At 39.8% G+C, this 12984-nt stretch overlaps 1 protein-coding gene across 1 annotated transcript; it reads left to right on the top strand.

Moving 5' to 3' along the window:
* Nucleotides 1–4343: 4343 nt before the first annotated feature.
* Nucleotides 4344–12121, top strand: LOC127627843 (thioredoxin-like protein 1). The gene is made up of 8 exons (XM_052104440.1): nucleotides 4344–4584; nucleotides 4998–5094; nucleotides 5188–5361; nucleotides 7532–7654; nucleotides 7893–7962; nucleotides 8060–8232; nucleotides 10906–11010; nucleotides 11669–12121. Exons 1-8 carry the CDS (start codon nucleotides 4487–4489, stop codon nucleotides 11696–11698), a joined length of 870 nt encoding a protein of 289 aa, XP_051960400.1. The 5' UTR covers nucleotides 4344–4486; the 3' UTR covers nucleotides 11699–12121.
* The last annotated feature ends 863 nt before the right edge of the window (nucleotides 12122–12984 follow it).

The following is a 12984-nucleotide window of genomic DNA, read 5'->3' as shown; positions in this document are numbered from 1 at the left end:
TGAGGGGTAAAGTGTGCCACCTACATTTCCGAATATGATATGAGGAAAGTGATAAAGAAATTATATTGCTTCCTGCCATCTAGTGGAATAAATTTAAATAAACTTTTAAATTTGAATGTGGAAAATTGCAGGCGGCTGCCAAAAAATGCACCAGAGTTTAATGAGTTTAATTATGATGCTTGTCATGGATAGGAAAGGCATTTTTGTGGAGTCTTACTGCAGCCCAACAAGGCAGGTGAATAACAACACAACACTGTAAAGAGTCGTTTCAGAGTAGACAATGTGTTGAGAAGCACTACGAAATCCAATGACATCACAAACAAAACCTGAAAAAAGAGACATTCAAATAAATACATTTTAAAATCATTTTAAATAAAAATGTAACATCTGCTTTTAGTCACACAAAAAAATATATGGCACCTCCAAAACATGGTCTCAAAAACACACACCGGCCATTGGGTTCAGCACACTAATGAAATCAATAAAGTTTTGATTCTGGGCAGGGGCGTAGCCAGAACGTTTTTTCAAGGGTGGCCAGGTGAGACCCAGTGATTTTACTGGGGTGGCCAAAAAAAATTCACAACTGACTGTGACATGCTGTAACAAAAGCAAATTCAACAGACAGAAATTCTGTAAATTCTACAGACTACAGCTATCAATTTGTGAATGTTTGATGCATGTTTTTACTAGCTGTACTAATATAGTCGCGAGTTCAGAACCCAACTTGATCTGCTTTTCCATGTTGCCGAATGTGCCGTTATGTACTGATCCTACGTTGGCATCGTTGGCACGCCTACAAGTAGCTTCTTTCAGCAATAATGTACACTGTAAAGGGATCAATGGAAAGGAGGAGGCGAGAACCGGCTTTTCAATATAAATAATAGTTTAATGATAAACTTAAAAGAAGACACAAACGCACATGACGGACATGTCCATAAACGATCTCTTTCTCCCGCACGATCCCCCGAAGTTGACCTTTAACCCTCACGGAGGCATAATTAGCCTAATACGGGACCAGGTGTGTAGGATCACGACCCGGCCACGCCCTCCGCCCTGCCACATGCACCTTTTCTATTTGTGATATAAAAAATATATGTTAAATTATATGTAAACATTTCTATATTCATCAGTATTGTAATAGGCCTTGGTGTCGGGATCTGGATTTCAATACATGGAAAAGTACAGGTACAGGTAGTACAAACATGCATCAAACATCCACACCAACACAGCCTTGTTTTTGTTTTTAGATTTGCCTGAAATGCCTAAACTAAATACATGTGTTAACGGACTATGATAATGACCTAAACGGACAACACATTGTTTCCTAAAGCTGCAGAAAATACTCAAAACAGACACAAGTGGCGTGTCAACCTCAAATTATTTTTTTTTATAGCTTGAATGAAAATACAATGAAGCCACAGTAAACATTAATTATCAAAATATGTCTCCAAAAGTTGACAATTTAAGGGCTTTTTTATTATGCATACATTTTAAGGATCATTTCCTTGCCAATTCATGCATGAGGATGGGAGGATTCTTTAAAAATCTAGATTTATGTATGAAGTAATTGGCCAAAACTACAATATTATTAACCAAAAATTCACCAAATTAATCACCATTGAGAAAAAAGACCCCATATTTTATAGATTTAAAATCAAAGTCAGGAATTACATATTTCAAACTTAAACACGAAGGTCATCCCCAATTTGCACGAGTAAAATAACTGTTGCAACGACTCGATGTCTGCTTCACAGAAGATGCACTGAGTCCATATTAAATCTATGTCTGAGGAACTCATTATAAGGATAGATGTCATTAATCATTTTAAACTGAACCTCTTTAGCCTTCGGTAGAAGAGGGGAGGAAAGAAACATACCTTATTATTACAACTCTCCTCGATAAAACTGAAACCAGACATTATTAAAGTACTCAGTCTTGGTATCACAGGTGAATAACACAATGCACATTTAACTAATTGCGCCAAGCCCGAGAAAATCCCCTTCCCCATCCATAACGTGTACAGACCAGGCACCTTTATCCATCCAATCACGAAAAAACACCGATTTTCTATTAATGAGGATACACCTATTATTCCATAAACAGCAACTATGTGGAGGGAAAATTATGTTTGTATAACATCTTCCAATATAATAATACCTGACTTGATCAACCTCAAATAACATAATATTGAGCGGCAGTCGTCGGAGTCGCATAGGAGTGACGTCACCTCCCCTCTTCCAATGATTGGCTAGAGGAGGAGCTGTCGATCAAGAACTAGTGGACAAATAGGGATGCAAAACGCCCCCTGATTTACATAAAACTCTACTCACAAGTTTTGTAAAACCAAGTAAAGCACAGAACTTGGAAACAAAAGCAAAGAATACAGCGTAAGCATACAAAAAAATGAAAATATGAGCAAAATTGTCAGAGAGCATAAAAACCAGTAATATAACCAAGAAAAACATGATTTTGTTTGTAATTCTGATGACTTTGCTTTAATTTTTTGTAGCATATTTTAAATGTGTATATATTTTCGATTCATGTTTGTTATTATTTTGATCTGCACTTTTACTGCACTTTTGCGCTTATAATTTTTTTTTATCTGAGATTATTATTTTTGGATCCGTGACCGCAATATATTTGGCGAGATTTTGATCCTTTTTTTTTTTTTTGCGAGATTTTGATCCCATACACTGCAACAGTCGTTATATGACGTCACACCTCTACACAGAGGTTCATGCACACTGATCTATAAATTTCTGTGGTATTGAAAGAATTAGAACATTATATGGTTTCTATTAAGGACAGTACAAACAAAAAAGCTGTTAAAACCATTCATTTATTGAATACATTTATGATTTTGTGAATTGTCAAAGCCTTTTAATATCTGTTTGGTTTATTATACCGTTTTTTGTATCTTATATATTTTTGTATACTTGACCCTGGCCCTTTTATTTTTATTTTATTATTATTATTATTATTTATTTAATTTTATTTGTTCAAGTTTTGTAACTGTTGTTCAAGCAAAAAAAAATAAATAAAATAAAAAAAAAAAAAAAACACTGATCTATAAATATAATATTATATATATATATATGGCCACCACGTAGCAACGCCCCGATCCTGGGCATGTTTTCAAATGTGCTCCAGCAGACACACTAAGAAAATTTATAAAATATATACATCATGTTATTCCGTTTTTTTACTCTTACAAATCTAGCCTCGGTGAAGTTCTGCTGTCACAAACAGCGTCTCTTCCGTTTTGAAATTATAATATATATATATAGTTATTTTATTAATTTTAATAATAATTTAAAATCTGTTATTTATTACTGAATAAATTATAAATAATTTAAATAATTAAATATATTTAATCTTTTTTATTTTGTTTATTTTTATTGTCAATTTACTACTGTATTTTGTATATTTTTTTTTTTGCACTTTAAAAGTTTGCTGATTTGGTTTAATTATTATTGACAGTAAAATGAAGGATAACGACTTTTAATAAATTCACGTTACAATAAATAATCTTAAAAGAATATTCCGGGTTCATTACAAGTTTAGCTCAATCGACAGCATTTGTAGCATAATGTTGATTACCACAAAAAATTATTTCGACTCGTCCCTCCTTTTCTTTAAAAAAAGCAAAAAATCTCAAGTTACAGAGAGTCGCTTACTTATAATGGATGTGTGGAGCCAATCCATAAACATTAAAATACTGTTTCAAAAGTATAGGCACAATACATAAACAATATGTGTGGTAACATAATTTGAGTGTGATAAATCATTTACTAACTGCATCTGTGTAAAGTTATATCCAATTTTACAACTTTGTTGCCATGACGATGTAACACCAAAAACCCTAAAATGACCCCAAAAAACGAGAATTTCAAAAAATTTCCAGCTCAAATAATGCACACGTTTTAAAAGAAGAATTAATGTAAGGGCTTTAAAAAAAATTATAAACTCCACATTTCTGACTTCAAACCCTCCAAAATTTGGCCCCATTGACTTCCATTGTAAGGGTCTCACTGGAACACAGAGGAGGGACGAGGTGAAATTATTTTGTGATAATCAACATTATGCCTCAATGCTGTCGATTGAGATTAACTCGTATTGAAACAGGAATATTCTTTTAATGACATAAAAAACACAAGGTGAGCATCAGTGAGGATAATTAATATAAGCAAATAAATACATACAAAACTATGCAAGACACGTTACGACAGTTGGTAACGCTTGTTGCTCTGCTTTGCGACATTACAAGACGGTTTTCGTGGTGACTCTCACTGGACACCGCCCCTTTTTTGTCTTTCCTCTTCTGTGATTGGTCAATCTGCCTGCCGTCGTTATCGTCATTACACAGGAAGTGTGATCTGGCTGAAGTGTTGTTCCTCGCGGATCTCCTCAGTGTTTCTGATCAATCGGATCGATTTCAGGTGATTCATCGCGCTGATCAGTGAGCGATCACCCGTGTTTGAGAGTCATGGTCGGGGTGAAGGTGATCGGGACGGACTCAGAGTTCCAGGCGGAGCTGAGCGGCGCAGGATCCCGGCTGGCCGTGGTGAAGTTCACCATGAGCGGGTGAGTGTGTGTGAGGCCGCTGCGGCCGAACCGAGGAACACAGACTGAGCTGAGGAGAATAGAACCAGCACCGAGCTTATCATATTTACTAAAATACTATAGTATAACACTATACATATACCATTGATCAAAATAACATAGTAATATCATGGTCTGTGGATATGTACCATAGCATATATCAAAGTACATGGCATTACCATGCAATAACACCCCTGTACTATGGTACTGCCACAGTACTCTGTATGCAACTATCTGTATAGATTTTTACCGATAACTGATATTGCCCAAAAGTAACCGATTAATCAGTAAAACCGATATATCGGTCTACCTCTAATATGTTGTGTCCAGTAATTTAACGCTTGTTTTATTTCTGTCTCTTTATGTGTCGCTTTGTGTTGATGGTGTTCTCTCAGGTGTCGTCCTTGTGTTAGAATAACTCCAGCGTTCAACATGTTGAGCAACAAATATCCTCACGTTGTGTTTCTGGAAGTGGACGTGCACGTCTGTCAGGTGAGAGAGAGAGAGAGAGAGAGAGAGATCATGAGAACAAGTGCTTTTGAATGAGTCTTAACCCCGCTGACTCCTCCTTTTTCCATCTCTCAGGCAACAGCTGCAGCCAATAATATCTCAGCAACGCCGACCTTCCTGTTTTTCCGAAACAAAGTGCGCGTGGACCAGTATCAGGGCGCAGACGCTTCCGGACTGGAGGAGAAAATCAAACAGCATGTGGAAAACGATCCCGGGAGCAACGAAGACTCTGATATTCCCAAAGGCTACGTGAGTCCTTTCATCATGTAAATATAATCATTTGCTCTGAGGCTGAAGCTGAGAAATGACAGACGATAGACCGCAGGGGTTGCGTGGAGGGGCTGCGTGGAGTTATGTCCATCTCTGGATGTGGCATTTTTGGACCCGATTTGAGCTTCGGCTGCGTTGGAATTGGAGGTAGACCGATATATGAGTTTTACAGATGAATCGGTTTCGTTTTGGAACCATCGGTTATTGACAAAAATCTGATATATATGCTGATAGATAAATAAGAGTAAGAATAATAATATTCTTGTTGGGTACTTCAGCTAGTATTGACGCTGACTATCCCACCTGGAGTCCGAGTTCGAATCCAGTGTCCTGAGTGACTCCAGCCAGGTCTCCTTAGCAACCAAATTGTCCCGGTTGCTAGGGAGGGTAGAGTCACATGGGGTAACCTCCTCGTGGTGGTGATTAGTGGTTCTCTCAATGGGGTGTGTGGTGAGTTGTGTGTGGATCGTGGAGAGTAGCATGAGCCTCCACATGCTGTCAGTCTCCGCGGTCATGCACAACAAGTCACATGATAAGATGCGCCGATTGACGGTCTTAGAAGCGGAGGCAACTGAGTAACCGCGCCACCACGAGGACCTGCTAAGTATTGGGAATTGGGCGTTCCAAATTGGGAGAAAAGGGGAAAATAATAATATTCCTTTTATAAGAATAAATTTGTGTTTCGGGCTTGTTAATAATGAAAAGTCCCACGTTATGCACCAAACCTTCATTTCTTTCTGGTCATTGTTGGATTTCTGGTTGATCAAACTTCATCTGGGGATTTTATCCGTTTTGGACTCTTTGGTCGTAGAAACAAAAGTATACATTTTTATTTTGACATTTTATAAATTGATCCGATTAATCAGTTATCGACCTTTTCCAACACATTCGATATCGAATAAATACACTATCGGTCATCCTTGTGTGAGTTCGTATGTGACCGCTCGACAGGAAGTGATGTATTTGTTCAAAGCTATCAGCGCGAAGTAAGAAATATCAACGGTTTCTGTCCTAACTTTATTCTTAAAGCCTGCTGCTTCTGTATTTTGATCAATGATGAATGTAGACGTAAGAAACTATTGTTTACGTTGCAAATGTGGCACAAAAACCTTTGTGATTTAAGTATGTACACGTGTCATTTATTTCTGCACATGTGAAACCACATCTATGAGTTTCTGTTTCCTGTTTGCTGAATTATGGATGTTGCTGCTTGTAATTGTCATAACAGTAACTATGAAAACAATATGAATAATAACTAATACTATTAATAATATATACTGAGAGAATATTAACCATGAATTTCAGTAAATTCATCCATCTGCTCAACTAAATCACACACGGTAATGTCTTTCTGAGGTAAACCGTTCTCCCTAATTAATAAAATCCATTGCGAGCAAAACAGTTCACCGTGACTGCCACTAGGGGGGGTAGTAAGCATGTGAAACAACATTGAAGAGAGTGAGTGAGGCAGCTTGAGTTTTATGTGATGATTCAGTAGTTCACCCAAAAATCATCTCACCATTTACCCACCCTCATGCCATTCCAGATGTGTGACTTTCTTCTACAGAACACAAATGAAGGTTTTTAGAAGAATATCTCAGCTCTGCAGGTCCATACAGTGCAAGCGAATGAAACTTTTTAAGCTCAAAAAGGCATACAAATGCAGCATAAAAGCAATCCAGTGATTTAATCCATGTCTTCTGAAGTGATATGATCAGTATGAGGGAGAAACAGATCAACATTGAAGTCCTTTTTAACTATAAATCTCCACTTTCACATACTTGTATATTTTTTTTGCCGATTCACTTTCTTTGTGCATATCGCCACTGGTTGGGTAGGGAGGATAATTTTAGTATAATTTATCACACCTATCATATGCTTCTGAAGACATGGATTAAACCACTGGATTACCTGTATGCTTCCTTTTATGTGCTTTTTGGTGCTTCAAAGTTCTGGCCAACGTTCACTTGCATTGTATGGACCTACAGAACTGAGATGTTTTAATACAAATCTTCATTTGTGTTCCGCAGAAGAAAGAAAGTCACACACGTCTGAGATGGCATTTTTGGTTGTACTGTCCCTTTAAGTGCAATTTTGATTGTGTTGTTTTTGTAGTGTAGAGTGCAATTCTTGTGTGTTGTGTGTTCAGATGGACCTGATGCCGTTTGTGAGTAAAATGGGCTGTGAATGTCTCAATGAGAGCGATGACTGTGGGTTTGATAACTGCTTAATCAAGGACTCGTCTTACCTGGAGTCAGACTGCGATGAACAGGTGAGACACGTGAGACGGTTCAGTTAGTGCGGAGCGTGTGACCACATCTGCACATCAGAGATGTGTGACGGAGAGGTCATGCTCTCTACTGCACCTGATGGTCAACTGAAAGTAAAACTGTGATGTGAAAGTGGATGTAATGTCAGTGTTACTTTCAGGTTTAGTTTTACTGTACACAATGTGCAAATATGATCTCGATTGTTTATATTTCGATTGTTTATTTTGTTTCTGTTTGCAGCTGCTGATCACGATGGCGTTCAATCAACCTGTCAAACTCTACTCCATGAAACTGCAGTCTGTTGAGCTCGGTGAGACGACATCTCTGTCTCTCGTGCATGTAGTCAGACGTTTTGCTTGTGTAATAAATGTTCACGTCTCTTGATCCGTGTGCCGCTCTGTTCTCAGCTCAAGCTCCAAAGAGTGTGAAGATCTTCATTAATCTTCCTCGTTCGATGGGTTTTGATGACGCTGAGAGAAGCGAAGCCACACAGACGCTCGATCTGTCAGAGGAAGACTACAAAGACGACGGACTGATCCCGCTCAGATACGTCAAGTTTCAGAACGTCAACAGCGTGACGGTACGTTCGTTAAACGCACAATACTGCAAACGTTCAGACATTTAAAGGAACAGTTCACACAGCATCTATTTTGAAACGCCCGATTCTCACGACTGAGTAGGTCCTCGTGGTGGCGTGGTTACTCAATCCGGGTGGCGGAGGACGAGTCTCGGTTGCGTCTGAGACCATCAATCCGCGCATCTGATCATGTGACTCGTTGTGCATGACCGCGGAGACTCACAGCATGTGGAGGCTCATGCTACTCTCCACGATCCACACACAACTCACCACACGCCCCATTGAGAGAACCACTAATCACCACCACGAGGAGGTTACCCCATGTGACTCTACCCTCCCTAGCAACCGGGCCAATTTGGTTGCTAAGGAGACCTGACTGGAGTCACTCAGCACACGCCCCATTGAGAGAACCACTAATCACCACCACGAGGAGGTTACCCCATGTGACTCTACCCTCCCTAGCAACCGGGCCAATTTGGTTGCTAAGGAGACCTGGATGGAGTCACTCAGCACGCCCCGGATTCAAACTCGCGACTCCAGGGGTGATAGTCAGCGTCAATACTCGCTGAGATACACAGGCAAACTTTGACTTCTGAGACAATGGTATGCAACCCAATGTTCAAGGGGCAGTGGTGGCTTGGTGGTCAAGACTGTGGGTTACTGACCTGAAGGTCAGGGGTTCAAGCCCCAACACCACCATGATGCCTCTGTTGGGCCATTGATCAAGGCCCTTTACCCTATCTGCTCTAAGGACACCGTACCATGGCTGACCCTGCGCTCTGACCCCAGCTTAATTGGGATATGCGAAAAGATTGAAATTGCAATATGGTCTTGTGTGATTACGAAAGCTTGAAATGCTGCATTTAAAAATAGACTGCAATCAGAACTGTCAGCATTGTGTAAGCAAGCGGCGCCCTCTAGCGGTCTGGATGGCATTATCCGTTACACCATTATAGAACTTAAAAAGGGCATTTTGTTCCTTTAGTAACTTTATTTTTCCATGATGCCGTTCACATCTCTGTGGAACATATGCATTATATGAATTGTGATATATTGTGATTACCGTAATTTCCGGACTATTGAGCGCACCTGAATATAAGCCGCACCCACTGATTTTTAAATAAAATATTATTTTGAACATAAATAAGCCGCACCTGTCTATTAGCCGCAGGTGCCTACCGGTACATTGAAACAAATGAACTTTATTCAGGCTTTAACGAAACACGGTGTGGCAGCGGGGGCGTGGTCAAGCGCCCGTCCGGGAGAAAAAAGCGGTAAGGGCGCTTACGCCCGTTTCACACATACTCCGTTTGCAGTGCGTATGCGGTGCGTAATTTTTTCCGTACCCATGTTAACAGGTTAGAGCTTTTACACTGCACGCTGATGCAGTCCGTCGATCCGTTCCAGTTGCGGTGCGTATACAGCAGTGCAGCGATCGTTTACGCACCGAGTCTATTTTTGCTGTGCTGCACCGCACTGAATTAAAGTGGCAGCGCATTGTTCACATTAAAATGGACATAGATTGACAAGAAACTGTAATCATTTCATCATATACGCATAATTTCAGTTAATGTGTTCTACAGTTACTAAATTACAGGGGCAAGAAAACAAAAAAGAATGATTATAGTCCCAAAAGTTGCAAAATGCCATCCTATATGATTTTTTACCCTAAAAAAAGACAGAGTGAACGCAAATGCGTCTCGTTCTTCTCCTTCTTAGCAACAGATACAGCGCGATAGCTTTTCTTCAACTCGAACTACATGTAAAACAAAGAATCACAATGATTAAAATCAATTTTCATACTGTTTCAATGCCTTAAACAATCTCAAATTTAACGTTTGGGTTTAAAATCAAAATTCCTTACACATTTTTGATTTTGTGGCACACAGAAACTGTGGATCAGTAGCGCACTGCAAACGCAACATATGTGAAAGCACTGTAGCGCGTGCTGCTCCTGTACCGTATACGCACTGCACACGGAGGATGTGTGAAACGGGCGTTACACCTGAGCTAAATTATGTCTAACACCGGTGTCTAATTTCAGTAAGCATGGGGAGAGCGGCATAAAAAGGCAGCAGCCACAGAGCTGAACTTGAAAGCAGCATCATATGCGTTTCTCCATGTCTTTGCCATGGTGAGGGTGACAAAATTACTACCGTAATCAGAATGATGGGAAGTGTGAGCGCGCTCGATTTAATCTAAACTGTAAACAAAAAAAGTTGTTTTGACCTTAACCCGTTCGGCAATTTCATTGGTCTAATGAAAGCTTCACGCCGCCAAAAAAACTGAGCACGTCACAGAATGTTTTTTTTTTTTTATATAAATTTTGAAAGCGGGAAAAATCCATATATTGGCCGCGTCATTGTATAAGCCGCGAGGTTCAAAGCGTGGGAAAAAAGTTGCAGCTTATAGTCCGGAAATTACGGTATATACAGTACAAACATGTCAAATGTGAGCAAGCATCATGCTATGATCATTTCGGCCAATATTCTTTTGGGTTAAAATCGGCATCAGCCAAAAATGACCCTAGACGTTATTTACTCACCCTCATGTTGTTCCAGAGTTCTGTGGAACATAAAGGGAGATGAAACGATGAAAGCGAATGGTGACTAAAATTCTGTGTGACTGAATGTAAACGAATGCCGTTACTTATTTTCCACTCGTTCTTATTTTCAGTTATTCATTAAGTCGAACCAAGGTGACGAGGAGACCACAAAAGTGAACTATTTGACGTTTATCGGAACCCCTGTCCAGGCGACAAACATGAGCGACTTCAAACGGGTGAGAGCTCCGCCTCCAAATCTCATTCGGCCTATTACAGTTTGATGTTCAAATGTTTTATTTCTGTTTTTATGTCACATGCAGAGATGATCAGAAACACGTTTCCCTAATATTTCCTCTTCTAACCAAGTCCTGATGGATGATAAAACAATTATTACAAATACAGTTTTATTCTGAAATACAGTTTGGAAGTTAAATTTTGTTGGGTTTATTTTTGTTCTTGTTTGTATTGCGTGTGTGTGTGTGTCTGTCTGTCTTTGTGTGTGTCTGTCTGTCTTTGTGTGTGTCTGTCTGTCTGTCTTTGTGTGTGTCTGTATGTGTGTGCGTCTGTTTGTGTGCGATTGCGTGTGTGTTTCTGTCTGTGTGCGTCTGTTTGTGTGCGATTGCGTGTGTGTTTCTGTCTGTGTGCGTCTGTTTGTGTGCGATTGCGTGTGTGTTTCTGTCTGTGTGCGTCTGTTTGTGTGCGATTGCGTGTGTGTTTCTGTCTGTGTGCGTCTGCGCGTGTGCATCTGTGCCTGCGTCTGTCTGTCTGCGCGTGTGCATGCGTGCGCCTGTCCGTGCGTGCGTCTGTCTGTGTGCACGTGTGTGTCTGTGTGCGCGTGTGTGTGTGTGTGTGTGTGTGTGTGTGTGTGTGTGTGTGTGTGTGTGTTTAATGCAGGTTGTGGGGAAGAAGGGAGAAAGTCACTGAAGAGGAAAAGACAACACAACATATTGCTGCATCTCTTTACGAGCGTCTCTCTCTGCCAACATGACTGGGCAACGTCCACACACTCACACACACACACAGAGACAGACACACACACACACACAGAGACAGACACACACACACACACAGAGACAGACACACACTACTGAGCACTGGAATGGTCCCTCAGCTCGCCATCAATGTGTGTGTGTGTGTGTGTGTGTGTGAGAGAGAGAGAGAGAGAGAGAGAGAGAGAGAGAGAGAGAGAGAGAGAGAGAGAGAGAGAGAGAGAGAGAGGACACAGCTTTGTCTCAATGAGGCCATGTATAAGAAATCATTTTTATCTGTAATCCTCACGGAAATTCTCCTGTAAATAAAGTCGATCCTTTTTCAAAGGCATGTGAGTACTGCTGTCTGTCTGTTCCTCTGTTGCGTTCATTTATTAATTTACAAATAAGAAATAACAGACGAGGTGTTGTTAGTCATTCATACAGATGCTCTTTTGTAAAATTAATTCCTACAAAAATGAATTATAGTGTTTTAAATGACTTTATGCAACATGTATGTAAATGTAATGTTTTGTCAAGTGTATTTCTGATAAATACTCGCTGCTGTTCATGATCCGGCCGCTGGGTGGCAGCAGACGCCGCTGTATTTTACTAAAGCGAATAAAAATGATTCAAATTGAAAATCCTCAACCTGTAAATCTGTAAATCCATTCAAAAATCATCGTTAATCAAAGTTGATCTGGAATATTATAATTCTCTTTCAGTTTTTATTCTATTTCGTGTGGGGAATATAATTAAAACTCAAGAAGGCCTATTAAAAATGAATTATTTTGCCTATTTATGAGAAGGAAATGTGGAAAAGTGCATGCATGTAATATAGATGCTCAAATTACAAAATGCATTTTTGGGTCACACATTTCTGCAAAAAAATATTCAACATGAAAATAAATAGTTTATTGGGGGGAAATTATATATATAATTTGTGTGTGTGTGTAAAAGAGCAAGTGAATGAGATACTTTTTTTTTTTTTTTTGTTGACTTTTTACAAAACTTTTAATCTACGCAATTCAAACACTCAGTAAATAAGTTACCTTACCAATTAAAAACCAACCCTCCATACTCACTGTGCCCACACACAGGGTAGAGTCACATGGGGTAACCTCCTCGTGGTCGCTATAATGTGGTTCCCGCTTTCGGTGGGGCTTGTGCTGAGAGACTCCAGCCAGGTCTCCTTAGCAACCAAATTGGCCCGGTTGCTAGGGAGGGTAGAGTCACATGGGG

Source organism: Xyrauchen texanus, chromosome 34 (genome assembly GCF_025860055.1).
Source record: "Xyrauchen texanus isolate HMW12.3.18 chromosome 34, RBS_HiC_50CHRs, whole genome shotgun sequence".
NCBI classification, from domain to species: domain Eukaryota; kingdom Metazoa; phylum Chordata; class Actinopteri; order Cypriniformes; family Catostomidae; genus Xyrauchen; species Xyrauchen texanus.
Note: the sequence above shows the minus strand (reverse complement) of the source record. Positions and strands in the feature narration are given on the sequence as shown.

What these genes read in the sequence shown, in the direction of transcription:
- LOC127627843 (XM_052104440.1), top strand. Translation starts at nt 4,487, where the DNA reads ATGGTCGGGGTGAAGGTGATCGGGACGGACTCAGAGTTCCAGGCGGAG. An exon ending in CTGATATTCCCAAAGGCTAC is followed by an intron (nt 5,362 to 7,531) that starts GTGAGTCCTTTC and finishes TTGTGTGTTCAG; the next exon opens with ATGGACCTGATGCCGTTTGT. An exon ending in AGAACGTCAACAGCGTGACG is followed by an intron (nt 8,233 to 10,905) that starts GTACGTTCGTTA and finishes TCTTATTTTCAG; the next exon opens with TTATTCATTAAGTCGAACCA.